The sequence below is a fragment of the Rhinopithecus roxellana genome, chromosome 8 (assembly GCF_007565055.1).
Source record: "Rhinopithecus roxellana isolate Shanxi Qingling chromosome 8, ASM756505v1, whole genome shotgun sequence".
Taxonomy (NCBI): domain Eukaryota; kingdom Metazoa; phylum Chordata; class Mammalia; order Primates; family Cercopithecidae; genus Rhinopithecus; species Rhinopithecus roxellana.
The window spans coordinates 16,265,364-16,279,649 of record NC_044556.1 but is presented as its reverse complement, the minus strand read 5'-3'; the positions used below and the strand labels follow the sequence as shown (position 1 = coordinate 16,279,649).

The following is a 14,286-nucleotide window of genomic DNA, read 5'->3' as shown; positions in this document are numbered from 1 at the left end:
CCAAAATTTACTGTTAGCCAATGTAGAAAGTACCAAGATACATAATACAATCCTGATTATATGATAGGCAACTGCCTTATACAAATGGGAAGGTGAATCAAGTTTTTAAGGGAAAACATGACTTTGGTCAAGTGAACACTCCCTGGGTATCCTGGGAGATTGGTTCCAGAACCACCCTTGGAGACCCAAATCCACAGATACTCAAGTCCCTGATGTCAAATGGAATCCTATTTGCATATAACCTATGCAAAATCATCTCTAGAATACTTATACCTAATGCAATGTAAATGCTGTGTAGATCATTGTTACACTGCATTCTTAAAATGTGGATTACGCTTTATTGCTGTACTGTCATTTTTTGGTTTCTCTTTCCCCACAGATTTTCAATCCATGGTTAGTTGAAACCACAGATGAGGAACTTGCAGATATGGAGGGCTGATTTCATTTCAGACATTGGTAAATTCTCTCTGCAAAGGGTCAGAGAGCAACTATCTCAGACTTTGCAGGCCATCCTGGATGAATACTCAACTCTGCCTTTGTGGTGAGAAAAGCAGCCACAGGCAATATGTAAATGAATGGTTGTGTCTGTGTGCCAATAAAACTTTATTTACAAACACAGGCAGTGGGCCAGGGCCCATGGGCCAGAGTTTGCTGACCCCTGCACTATATCCTGGAATCCAGCAGGTACTCTTGAACTTGGACATGCAGTAATCGTCTGTCCACGAACCCTGGAGAAGTGTCCAATGGTCAAGCTAAACAGAAACACACTGAGGTCAGTGAGCCCGGGACGGAGCAGAATCATGGCAGCAATAAACCTAAGTCAAATAACAGATGAATAAGCTGAACTCCACATTATCCCTGACACTCTGTGTTTTGCCAAAACTACCAGCAGGGTACAACACTGTTGTCTCTGCTCAAGTGGTCTCGCTGGGCCACATCTCAGCACCACCCATAACCCAACATTCAGGAGGGCTGAGCACACAGCATTTCATTCAAAACGGGGGTATTGGGTGTTTGCTGGGGAGGGGTGGGGGATGCACCATGTCAGCGAACATGTGAGCCCCAGGGAGCGCTACCTCCTTGCAGATGGCCGTCCTCCCACTGCACTTGGGCTGCTGGTAGGTTTTGGGGAGTGCCCGGTAGCTGGATCCTATGCGCTTGCAAGATGCATAGTCGATTTCCCGGCTTATCCCGTCCCCGGATCTGTCGCTCATGGGTGGCGCGAAAGACAGCTCTTTTACCCCTAGGAAGGACTTGAACTGTGCAAACAGTTCTGGAAATTTCCTTCAAAGATAAAGAAAAATGGTAACTGGTCATCCCCAGGGCCTACTGAGAGGGATCTGGAGATTTTAGAATGGCTTCATGTGGACATTACAGGTTAAACAGAGTCAGAATTCAACATCATGGACGCAAATGAGGCGGAAGAATCCAATACACAGGAAGTCACTGCAAGCCCCGAGGTGTGTGAATGAATGGGCCTCCCACCCCTCTGTCACACACCAGGTCCCTTCCTGTGCCTATTGACCCCATACTCACAGGGAGGCTTTGAAATACACCAGAAAAGATGACTTAAACTGGCAGAAGCTGGAGCCCATGACGTTCCCCTACTGGAAGAGGCCAGGCTTCAGGCCAGGGAGCTGCAAGCCACAGCCAGTCTGCCCACTGCCTGTTTTGTTTGGTCTGGTATTTTTTTTTTTTTTTTGAGACAGTGTCTCACTCTGTTGCCCAGGCTCAAGTGCCGTGGCATGATCTCAGCTCACTGCAACCTCAAACTCCTGGGCTCAAGAGATCCTCCCACCTCAGCCTCCTCAATAGCTGGGACCACAGGCATGTGCCACTATGCCCAGCTAATTTCTTTTGTTTTTTTTTTTTTTTGAGACAGAGTTTCCACTCGTCGCCCAGGCTGGGGTGCAATGGCACAATCTCGGCTCACTGAAACCTCCACCTCCTGGGTTCAAGCTATTCTCCTGTCAGCCTTCTGAGTATCTGGGATTACAGGCATGCACCACCACGCCTGGCTAAATTTTGTATTTTTAGTAGAGACGGGGTTTCACCATGCTGGTCAGGCTGGTCTCCAACTCCTGACCTCCAGAGATTCGCCCGCCTCGGCCTCCCAAAGTGCTAGGATTATAGGTGTGAGCCACCATGCCTGGCCAATTTTAAAAATTTTTGTAGAGATGGAGTCTTGCTATGTTGTCCAAGCTGGTCTTGAACTCCTGCCTCAGGCGATCCCTTTCATCTCAACCTCCCAAAGTGCTGGGGTGACAGGAGTGAGCCACCATGCCCAGCCATCCCATTGTAAATAAAGTTTCACTGGCCCACAGTCACATCCACTTGTGTACGCACTGCCTGTGGCCTGCACAAGAGAGGTATGAGTCATTTCCACATAGCCCATCTGGCCCCTCGGAGATCAAGTTTGCCTATCTCTGATCTACAGTCTTCCTCCCTCATGAGGGAGACTCCTCTCTGTGAACCCCTCTCTGGACACGTGCTTGAAAGTCATAATGTCATGGCTGTGGTCAACGATAGGAAGGCTTTAATGCAAACGACTCTACAATGCCAACTGGATTTCTGTTTAAAATAGTATCCGATCTGGTGGTGTGTGCCTGGAATCCCAGCTACTCAGGAGGCCAAGATGGGAAGATCGCTTCAGCTCAAGAGTTTGAGACCAGCCTGGGCAACACAGCGGGACCCCGTCTCTAAGCAGTAACATCAGATCCTACAAAAAAAAAAAGGTGCAGTTACTTTGCTGGTGCCACAATCCTGCAGTGACCTAGCCACCCAGCCCACCCTCACATAATGATGCTCCCCCTCAGTGATGTGGCCTCCGTCGTGCCGCCTATTTAAGATCCCTATGCCAACCCTGCTCACGAGGAAAACCCACAAACCAATGGAAACGTAGGGAGGAAAGATACCAACAAAAACGCTGCAGAGATGCCTAAGGCTACTGCTGGGATAAACACAAATCAGGATCGCTAGAAGGGAATGCTGAACCCCATTCACCCCGGCTGCCATGTGGCTGCCAGCTGCAAGGGGCAGTTCTCTGGGCCGTGTTCAGCTGCCCAGCCCAGCTGAGCACTTGACTGCAGGTTGAACATGCAGAGGAATGCCACGTGGTGGTGAATGTTCCTAACCCAACCAAGTATTGTGTCAAGAACACGCAGAGGTCCGCTTCTATTCCGGACCTTGCCCCATACAGACCCTTCCCCTAACGCCCTTCCCCGTATGAGTCTCTACTGCCGAAACATGGAAACAAGAACAGCTGACTGTCCCGGCACTGACCATCTGCTCAGCGCCTTGCCTTTCAGATTCTCGCCTTTCATGTTCCTTTTGTCTTCCTCTCTAACCTCCTGACAAACCCAGGAGGGAGGTATGGCCATTTTACAAAGACACTGAGGCTCGCTTGGCTAGTAGGAAGCTGAGTCCCAATTCCAACTCGGGGTAGTCATGTGCCCGCTGGGCGCAGGTGCCAACAACAGCTCCACACACAGCCCCTGGGGGCCCCTCGTCCCAAGTGGGACCCAGGCTCAGAGAGTGCTGGATTCTGAGCCCAGTGGAGGCGACTCAAGGTGAATGTGCATTCCATGTCCACAGAAAAAGCCTACCCATGTGCCCACCACCCACGTCACAAACAGACCCCAGGACTCCCCGTTTTGGCTGCGACTAGAGTAACACCATCCTGCTCCGGGCTGTTCTTCAGGGCAGTTACAGATCTTCAGCAGCCCAAGAAAGAAAACCCACTGAAAAGATCACCCCAACACGTGCATGCCCAGGACCACCAGGGAAAGGCCTTCTGATAAGCTCAGCTTGACATGCGACGGTCGTAGCCTCAGGAGCATTTGATGTCAACGCCACTGACAGGGAGGACTAGAGACAAACGTCCATCGTTAGAGACCCTGGTAAGGGACGGTCGCTTAAAAATGAGGACATGGGTTCACATCTGATGCTGAAACACTTCCAAAAAATGCTGAGAAAAAAAAACAACAACAAAAGACATCGAAGCCCAGCCTGACAGCACGCGCCTGTTTACGCTACACCCAGCAGCCACTGTGCCCAGAAGGCAGAGAACATGCAAAGGGCTGGCTTTGGGGCTGGAGCACCCCGGCTGCTACCTAACAGCCCGCTAAGCTCACCTATGAGTGCTTGTCCTAGGGTAAGTCAGAGGGATTTGATCTGAGCCTCAGTTTCCTTATTTATTTTTTTGAGACAGGGTCTCACGCTGTCACCCAGGCTGAGTGCAGTGGTGAGATCAGGGCTCACTGCAACCTATGCCAAAACTCAAGTGATCCAGCCACCTCAGCCTCCCAAGTAGCTACAGGTACACGCCACCACTTCTGGCTAGTTTCTGACGAGGTCTCACTATGTTGCCTAGGCTGGTTGAGTTTTTTTATTTGTTTTGAGACAGCTCGCTCTGTTGCCCAGGCTGGAGTGCAGTGGTGCAATCTCGGCTCACTGCAACCTCTGCTTCCTGGGTTCAAGCAATTCTCCTGTCTCAGCCTCCCGAGTAGCTGGGACTACAGGCACAGGCCACCATGTCTGGCTAATTTTTTTTTATTTTTAGTAGAGATGGGGTTTCACCATACTGGTTATGCTGGTCTTGAACTCCTGACCTCAAGTGATCCACCTGCCTCAGCCTCTCATAGTGCTAGGATTACAGGCATGAGCTACTGTGCCAGGCCGTGGACTTAAATTCCTGGATGCAAGTGATCCTTCCCCCTCGGCCTCCCAAAGTGCTGGGATTATAGGCATGAGCCACCACGCCTGGCCCCTCACCTTTAAAATAACTAGGAACTGTATTGAAATGCATCGAATATGTTTTAACTTTATGAATTACTTAAGATGCTAAAAAAAAAAAAAAGAAAGGAAAGGACTTAATTGGTCCCCTTGGGAAGATGATATGAAAGCAGCTCATCACTCGAGGCTGTGACTAGGGAGGAATCGAGACTGTAATCAAGCAGCTATCCTGGGCCACGGCGATCCTCCTGTGCATCCCCAAATGAGTGAGGCAAACCTGGGAGGCTAATATCACAGAAATAACAGGGGCAGGGACAGGTAGAGGGGCATAAGGACTAGAATTGGAGGGAACCAGAGGTGAGACGTATTAGAAAACAAAACCCAGGGCCTGGGCACCATGGCTCACACTTGTAATCCCAGCATTTTGGGAGGCCGAGGCAGGTGGATCACTTGAGGCCAGGAGTTTGAGAGCAGTCTGGCCAAATGGCAAAACTCCGTCTCTACTAAAAATACAAAAAATAGCCGGGCGTGGTGGCAGGCGCCTGTAGTCCCAGCTACTAGGGAGGCTGAGGCAGGAGAGGCACTCAAACCCAGGAGGCGGAGGTTGCAGTGAGGCGAGATCGCACCATTGCACTGCAGCCTGGGCGACAGAGTGAGACTCTGTCTTTAAAAAAAAGAAAGAAAGAAAGAAAAAGAAAAAGAGAGAGAAAGAGAGAGAGGGAGGAAGGAAGGAAGGAAGGAAGGAGGGAGGGAGGGAGGGAGGGAGGGAGGGAGGGAACAAAACCCGGATGGGGGTGAGACTGAGCTATGTATTTGGCGATGCCCACCTGGGTGGCTGCACCGTCATTAGTACAGGAGGTGGTCACTCCTGAAGTCAGGACACTCTTGCAATGAGATGGGCAGGGACTGGAACGGTACACGGGGCGCTCCTGCAGTCTATTTTTGAGGCGGGTGGTGGGCAAATGGGTGACTGCTTAATAAAGACTCAAGCCATTTGTCGGCCATGTGGGTTCTTGGGTCTGTGCTTTATTTTACATTATATTACCGTTGCTCCCAGGCCCCTCTACCCAGTCCCAGTCCCCTCCTGAGGCTGACCTGGCCACCAGGGGTTAGAAGCTGCTGTTAGACCTGACCCGCTAATGAGGCTTCTCTTTGTGCAACAGAGGTATAATTTTTTTTTTTTTTTTTGATACAGGGTCTCACTCTGTCACCCAGGCTAGAGTACAGTGGTGTGATCACAGCTCACTGCAGCCTTGAACCTATTTTCCATTAGTTCCAGCCTGGGCAACAGAGCAAACTGTCTCAAAACAAATGAACGAATGTATACACACACACACACACACACACACACACACACACACACATATTTTTTAAGTTAACGCAAAAGGGCTCACACAGCACCTGTCCCCAGGGTTGATTTAACTTTTTCCCATTTAGAAAAAAAAAAAAAAAAAAGTCCAACTTACTGCCAGCGCTCATTTAATTTTACATAAACACACTCTTTGAAGCTGAAGCAAATCTGATTTTCAATGTGAAAGTAAAATATAAAAACTGTTCTTGGAGTTATTTCTAAACAGAACATCAGAATCATCTGAATCACCAGAATCGTCTATTTTGGAACAGTCAGATTCATCAAATGAATCTTTGGCAAACAACTGTTTGAGAACAATGTTAACATCAAACGTAGGAATGCTATATTTTCCAAGATTTGACATTTTCAGTGATTAAGAATTACTATATTTTGTAACTGGAAATATCACTACTAAAAGCAGAATGCTACACATCAAATGGTATCTTTTATTTCCAAAGTTGATATGACAGCAATGCAAAAATAGTAATAAAAATGAGATGCTTCATGGCCAAGTTATCTCGGGGTAAACGCTGCAGCCGCAAGTGCCGTCAACCACTATCCTTGGGGTAAATGGGAAAAGGGTTAAGGAAGGACTGAATGGGCTGATCATGTAACATGTGCACCCACCATGTGCGAGAACCATTGAAAAAAAGAATCATGGCCAGGCACGGTGGCTCACGCCCATAATCTCAGCACTTTGGGAGACCGAGGCAGGCAGACCGCTGGAGGTCAGGAATTCGACACCAGCCTGGCCAACATGGCAAAACCCCACCTCTACTAAACACACAAAAATTAGCCAGGTATGGTGGGGGGGGTGCACATCTGTAATCCCAGCTACTCGGGAGGATGAGGCAGGAGAATCGCTTGAACCCGGGAGGTGGAGGTTGCAGTGAGCCAAGATGGTGCCATTGCACTCCAGCCTGGGCAACAGAGCAAGACTCTGTCTTGAAAAAAAAAAAAACTTCACGTGTTATTTTTCTTGATGCTCTTCCTTTCTTTAGGTCGATCCAAGTTTGTGACTTACATCATTTCCCTCTGCTGAAAAAAACCTCTCTTTTCCTTTTATTGGTGAGATTCTATTGTATTTGAAGGGCCCTGCAGGTAGTACCCACCTGCAGCTCTCGAGAACTCCATGTAGGTCAGTACATTCACTATCCCCATTTTACAGCAAAGAAACAGAGGCTCAGACTGCCTAAGTGACGCACCCCAGTCACAGGGCTGATGTGCAGGAAGCAACACTGGCCCCAGCTGGCTTCCAGGTCTCACACAGCGCTCACAAGCCCGCCTACCCCTACTGTGCACGCTCCTGTGAGCCCAAGAGCAGACACAAGTGTACATAGTTGCTCCCAGGCCCCTCCACCCAGTCCCAGTCCCCTCCTGAGGCTGACCTGGCCACCAGGGGTTAGAAGCTGCCCTTAGACCTGACCCACTAATGAGGGTTCCCTTTGTGCAACAGAGGTGTAATTTTTTTTTTGGATACAGGGTCTCACTCTGTCACCCAGGCTAGAGTACAGTGGCATGATCACAGCTCACTGCAGCCTTGACCTCCCAGGTTCAAGCTATCCTTCCAGCTGAGCCTCCCAAGTAGCTGGGCCAAGAGGCGTGTGCCACCACCCCTGACTAATTTTTATATTTTTTAGCAGACAGGGTTTAGCCATGTTGTCCAGACTGGTTTCTAATTCCTGACATCAAGTGATCTACCCACCTTGGCCTCCCAAAATGTTGGGATTACAGGTGTGAGCCACCATACCCAATCCGAGCCCGACCCAGGTGTCAGAATTTTTTTTTTTTTTTTTTTTTTGAGACAAAGTCTCGCTCTTGTCGCCCAGGCAGAATACAATGGCGCGATCTTGGCTAGCTGCAACCTCCACCTCCTGGGTTCAAGCGATTCTCCTGCCTCAGCCTCCCAAGTAGCTGGGATTACAGGTGCCTGCCACCACGCCCGGCTAATTTTTGTATTTTTAGTAGAGATGGAGTTTCACCATGTTGGCCAGGCTTGTCTTGAACTCCTGACCTCAGGCGATCCGCCCACCTCAGCCTCCCAAAGCGCTGGGATTACAAGCATGAGCCGCTGTGCCTGGCCCAAGTGTTAGAATTTTTAAAAGTATTTAACAGGTGAATCTCCAGGGAATTATGCTGGGGGAAAAAAAAAAACTTTCTCCCAGAGGGTTCCTCCCGTACAGTTCCGTTACAGTAACATTAGTGTCTAGAGAACAGGTAAGTGGCTGCCAGGGGTTTGAACAGACTCCAGCTGAGGCAGGGTTTTGGGATGGAGACGAAAGGTTAAGGCCAGAACCCTGACAGTCCTGAAGCTATTCAGGATCTTCACTGCGGCGGATACACGACCCTTCACAGTGAGAAAGTTGTATAAAAACATACACACCAGACGTGTACGAGTAACATGGAGAGTCTGGAAAGATCGGGGAGTTGTGTGAGAGTCAATACACGAAGTCCTCACTCAACATCATCAACAGGTTTTAGGAAGCTGTGACTTTAAGTGAAAAGATGTGTAACAAAACCAATTTTGCTACAAGCTAATTGACACATAAACAAGAATGAAGTTCCTACAGCATATTTCTGGTCACAAAACCATCATCGAATTTCTAAAGAGAGATCGAAACACCTCTAGAATTAAACACTGAAATGAATGCAAGCCACAGGTACACATAAAAAAAGTGAGTAAAAACAAGTAAAATAATGATTTACCCAATTATCCCAATTCAGGGTCTTGGGTGGCCGGACCCCATCCTAGCAGCTTAGAGCACCAGGGGGCACCCATCCTGGACAGGATGCCAGCTCACTGCAGGGCGCTCACCCCGCCACACTCACTTAGGCTGGGGCCATGGAGACTCACTGCTTCACCTGCACTTAACCTAACATGCACATCTTTGGGATGCGGGAGAAAATCCACACAGACATGGGGAGAATGTGCAAACTCCACTCAGACCAGAAATGAATGTTTTTTTCTCATTGGTGTTACAACAGTGTTAAATGAAAAGGCATTATTCAAGGACCCTGTATTCTGGTGAGGATACTGACTACAGATGTTACTGTTAAAGGAACCAGCTGGAGGATACCCAGGTGGGGTATCGCTCCTTACAAATGCATGGGAATTGATAATTATCTCAATCACGTCAATCAATAAACAGGACTTTAGTAAAGCACAAAGTAACTAAAAACCAAGTAGATGGAGTTGACAGGAACAGAACCCCCATGGGGAGCCCCGGGAAGTCAGCTGCTCACCCCAGAAATGGGCTGACGAGCTGCAGGAGCTCAGAGCCAGACACCAGCTCCTGGTTGAAGAGCGCGATGCAGCGGAGGAAGTTTTCGTACACCTCCTGGCTCTTCAGCACCCGGCGGACCTGTGGAGAGAGCAGTCAGGGACCACTGTGAACCCCTGCTCCTCAGCCTCTGGGCCTGGCTCACTTGGAAGTCACCCACATGGATGTGCGATAGGGGAACCAGCTGTGTCTGTAAGTAAATGAGATCTGTGCTGCAATTCACACAGCCCATGCACACAATCCATGCACCAATTCACGGCCTGTGCACACGATCTGTGCAGCAATTCACATCCCATGCGTGTAATCTGTGTAGCAATTCACACAGCATGGGCACAAGATCCATGCTGCAATTCACAGCCCATACACGCCATCTGTGCAACAATTCACACAGTTTGGGTACACGATCTGCACAGGAATTCACACAGTCTGTGCACGTAATCTGTGTAGCAATTCACAGTTTGTGCACATGATCTGTGCAATTCACAGACCGTGCACGCGATCCGTGCAATTCACACAGCCTGTGCACGCAATCACGCAGCAATTCACACAGTCCACGCATGCGATCCATGCAATTCACACAGTCTGTGCAAGCACTCTGTGCAGCAATTCAGTTTGTGCACGCAACCCTTGCAGCAATTCACACAGTCTGTGCACATGATCTGTGCAGCAACTCAGCTCATGTACACAGCCACCTTGTTTGCTCTGCCCACAGACCCTGGGCAGGAACCCCACAATCATCCATGATATACAAAAAAGCTACACAGCTGCAGAGTGGCAGACATGTATGTCTTCATACTCTGCTTGGACTCTCAGTACCCACTGTGGAGTCCCGCCCACACCACATGCCTGGGCTTCAAGGTGGCCCACACTCCCTTCTGCAGTGAAAGGTGGGGGCCAGCCCCATCCCCTTGGTCCCACCTGTTCCATCCTCAGAGCGCACCCACCTTACCTGCCCCCCTCCCCCAGTCCTGGGGCAGGCCCAGGGAGCATCAGTCCACCCAGCTGGACATAGCATCCCTGAGATGGAAGCCAGGGCCCACCCTCACCTTGTCAAAGAAAGAAAATTCCTGCAGGGTCCCGTACTTCCCCACCGCAGCGATGGACAGGTCTTTGGTACCACGAAGTTTCATTTTTTTCTGTGGGGAGAAATTCCATGCAGTTAACTCTGCCTCCCACCGGTGGCCGCTATCCATCGCTGTCACAGAGTCACAAGAAGGCTAAGACCGTGCTTTCCTTTGGGAACTGCCACAAGGTGCTCAGTGAGGGATAGGCAGGAGCCTCCCAGTTACCCAGGATCCCCGAGATGACACCTCTGGAGCTACCTGCCCCTGCCAAATCTGGGATCTCCATCTCAGAGGGTAGGGCTTTGGGTAACAGGCAAGACTGCCACAGCACCCAAACGGCAAGGGAGATGTGCCCCTGGCTACGACAACCTCAGAATCCTCTCCCTGTTTTGTCCTGAGGGTCAAGACAGCAACAAGAAGTGGACAGGAAGAGGGTTGCACTGGGAAGACCCCGGAGAAGCCAAGTGTTGAGTCTCTGCAGGCTTTTGTCTCTAAGCTGGACTTGGACCTGAACTTGGACACACAATCATGGCAAGAAGGACAACATTGTCCATCCAGAACTATCTCCAAAGTGTCTGAAGAATGGGGATGAGCTGGGTGCAGTGGCTCACGCCTGTAATCCCAATACTTTGGGAGGCTGAGGTGGGAGGACTGTTTGAGCCCAAGAGTTCGAGACCAGCCTGGCCAACATAGTGAAACCTCATCTCTACAAAAAGGTGTGGTGGTGCACACCTGTGGTCCCAGCTACTTGGAAGGCTGAGGTGAGAGGACAGCTAGAGCCCAGAGGTCAAGGCTGACTGTACCACTGCACTCCAGCCTGGGTGGCGGAGTGAAAGCCCACTCCCCCACCAAAGAAAGAATGATGAGGACATGCCAAAAGGACACAGGAGCCAAAGGGACCCTACCGGCCACATGTGGAACAGTATGGATATCAACACTAGAACAGATTATAACCCAGAGTCCATATCTAATATACATAACTAAATAAATGACAGAACGAGGAAGCTCCCACCAATAGTAGAAAGCCAAGTAGTAACCGCACAAGGAATAATGGAATCGGAAAACCACTACTGCAGGTGAAGGGCGTGACCGGGTCTCTGCCCTCAGCTCTGCAGTGACCAACCTGAACAAATGTACATGGTGGCCTTGCCTGTGAGAGAGTCCCGAGGGTGAAAAGGAGACTGAGTGGTACACCGTGTTTCTCGGGACCTAGGGCGGGGGTAACACTCCTTCCTCCTCTTCTTCACAATAATCTCATGGGACAGGGAGAACGGATGAACAGCCACCCTAGAGGAGAGCCGACTTCCAAAGGTCCCACCGCTGGTCCAGCCCCAGACCCCTGCTGGGGCCTCTGTTCCCTGGCCACATGCTGGGAAGGCCCAATTTGCTGGGGCCCCTGCATGCGAGCACGGCTGCGCGTGGCTGACAGGTACCTTGGCGGGTGCAGACACGGGGCGGAGGAGCGAGGGCCGGGAGCGCTTCCTGCTGTGCTCTGGGGTCTTGTCGTGCTCGTTCTTCTGCACACTGTGCATCTCGCATGGCCCGTTTCCTGTAAACTGGGGACACACGTGGGAGGTGGTCAACACCGGAGACATGGCTGGGCCCATGCACCAGAGCATGCAGAACTGCTTCCAGCTCAGCCCACAGCCCGGTGGGCACTGGTGGCCACAGGCGCCAGGCTAGATGCTCCGTCAGTGCGTGAGGTGACTCCAACAAGACGCTCACATTCCAAGGTAACCGAATCATCACAGACTAACACTGCCAGGCTGGGAGAAGGTTCCTGTGAGGCCTTTATGGGTGAGGGAGGGAGAGGGGCTAGGGGTTTCAGGAGGGAGACACCTGAGTTGGGTCTTCCCATGCGGGGGCTCATGTGGCGAACCACTGGTGGGGCACCTCGTCGCGTGCATGCCAGTGCCACAGAAACACAAGGTGCAGTGGACAGAGAAACAGGCAGCAAGGGAAGTGGCTGATTTTCGCCAGGGCACTGGTGGGGGCCTTGGGGCCAGGTTTTGAAGTCTTTTCTATGAATGAGAAAGTGTTTCTGGGGGATGATGGCGTCACTTGCTGGGAGCGGAGTGGGGCTCGTGACTCGTTTGGGGCCTGCCTCCCAGGCTCTACACCAGCCATCGGCTAACAGGTAAGGATGCTTGTCCCGAGCAGGGTGCCTACAGGGTGCCAATGACATTACAAAGAACTGTTTCGCAACAGTCTATTACGAACATACTGGAAGGCTGCACGGGCAAGGGACGATGGACAGACCGCAGTTTTTCTGCAGGATGTGGGCAGGGCTGGAGAGGCCCTACAAGGTTCTGTGCTACTGCGGTCACCTCCATCGTACTCCCCCTTCCCCTGCCACCACAGGACCTGCACAAAAAGATACCTCCAAAGACCTAAAGTGTGGGTGAGGTGGACAAGTCATGGTGCATCTGAACAAATCAGCCAGCAGCGATCAGACACCATGAGCTGGCTCTGGGCTGCCGTAAGAGACAGGCATACCTGAAATAAAACAAACAACAAAAACAAAAACAAAAAAAAAATAAGGAAAAAACCCAAAAAGCCAAGGGGCAGAACAAACAGGATGTTGTGTGTTACTTTGTGAAAAGTATTTGTTACACACGCAGAGGAAATTTCTGGAAAGATATAAGACACTTAGAAGTGCTAACCTCTGAACAGAACTGAGTCAAGGGAGAGGAAGTTTGCATTAAAAATTTGATACTCCTGCTAATACTTATTTTTTCATTAGTGTATACTGTTTTTACAATAATAATAAAGACATTATTTAGCTACAATACTACTACTACTAATAGAGACTTACTATTTAGCCACAGCCAAGACTCAGAAGAATTAAAACTTATTTGGGGGGAATAATTACCCAAAACTCAAGGTTATTTCGAGAGCTGTAAGTGGAGACATTGGCATCTACACAACAATTCTCCACTGGTACATCCCTTTTTTTTTTTTTTGAGATGGAGTCTCACTCTGTCACCCAGGCTAGAGTGCAGTGGTGTGATCTCAGCTCGCTGCAACCTCTGTCTCCTAGGTTCAAGTAATCCTCTTGCCTCAGCCTTTCGAGTAGCTGGGATTACAGGCACGAGCCACCACGTGCGGCGATTTTTTGTGGATGCTGGAACAGGTGCAACTGACTCCCAAAAGATGCAGCTGGGCAACCATATGACAAATGCTGAACAAGAACAGGGGACCTGGAGGGGAAACCTGCCACGCATCCAGCCAAGTTCACCAAGCAGGTATAGCAGATCTTCCCCAAGAGTTCACATGGTTCTTGCTTTTCAGTTAATCTCCCAATCACGTGAACATCTGAGCTAGATGGACCCCCAAAGACCACCTAGGCTAGGGAATGGCAAATTAACACAGGGCGTGTTTTCATAAATAAAATTTTATTAGCACCTAGCCACACCCATTCCTTTTGTAAAGACTTACTGGTCCCCAGTCATGCCCAGTCATTTTGTAAATAAAGTTTTGTTGGTACCCAGTCACACCCATCCATTTTGTAAATAAAGTTTTATTGTCACACAGCCCTGCCCAGTCATTGACATATATATTCCATGACTGCTCTCAAGCTATTAGGGCAGAGGTGAGTCTTTACACAGAGATCAGCTGGCCTGCAAAGCCTGTGACATTTACTATCTGGCTCTTTGTAGAAAAGGTTTGCCAACCTCTGATCCAGGCCAGTCAAATTTAATTAGGGCAATGCCAAATTTCATCTTGGTTTCTTTTTCCTACAGTTTTAATATACATCCAAAAGTTAACATAAAGATTATACTTCACGCAGCAGATGCTGCAGTGCTTTTAATAATTTTAAAAAGTTGATCCCATCTTTCTAAATATACTAGATGGC

The 14,286-nt window shown here is 49.6% G+C and overlaps 1 protein-coding gene across 2 annotated transcripts in view; it reads right to left on the bottom strand.

Annotated features, from left to right (window-relative positions):
- SIN3B (SIN3 transcription regulator family member B) overlaps window positions 1–14,286 on the bottom strand; it is a 53,741-nt gene that overhangs the window by 19,553 nt on the left and 19,902 nt on the right. Inside the window, exons 6-10 of one of the 2 annotated variants that reach the window (XM_030935773.1) lie at window positions 11,864–11,986; window positions 10,413–10,502; window positions 9,329–9,447; window positions 1,077–1,284; window positions 657–752 (exon numbers count right to left, since the gene is read on the bottom strand). In XM_030935773.1, coding sequence (XP_030791633.1) covers window positions 657–752; window positions 1,077–1,284; window positions 9,329–9,447; window positions 10,413–10,502; window positions 11,864–11,986 — 636 coding nt within the window. The remainder of the gene's footprint in view (window positions 1–656; window positions 753–1,076; window positions 1,285–9,328; window positions 9,448–10,412; window positions 10,503–11,863; window positions 11,987–14,286) is intronic. The other variant, XM_030935774.1, reaches the window with a different exon arrangement.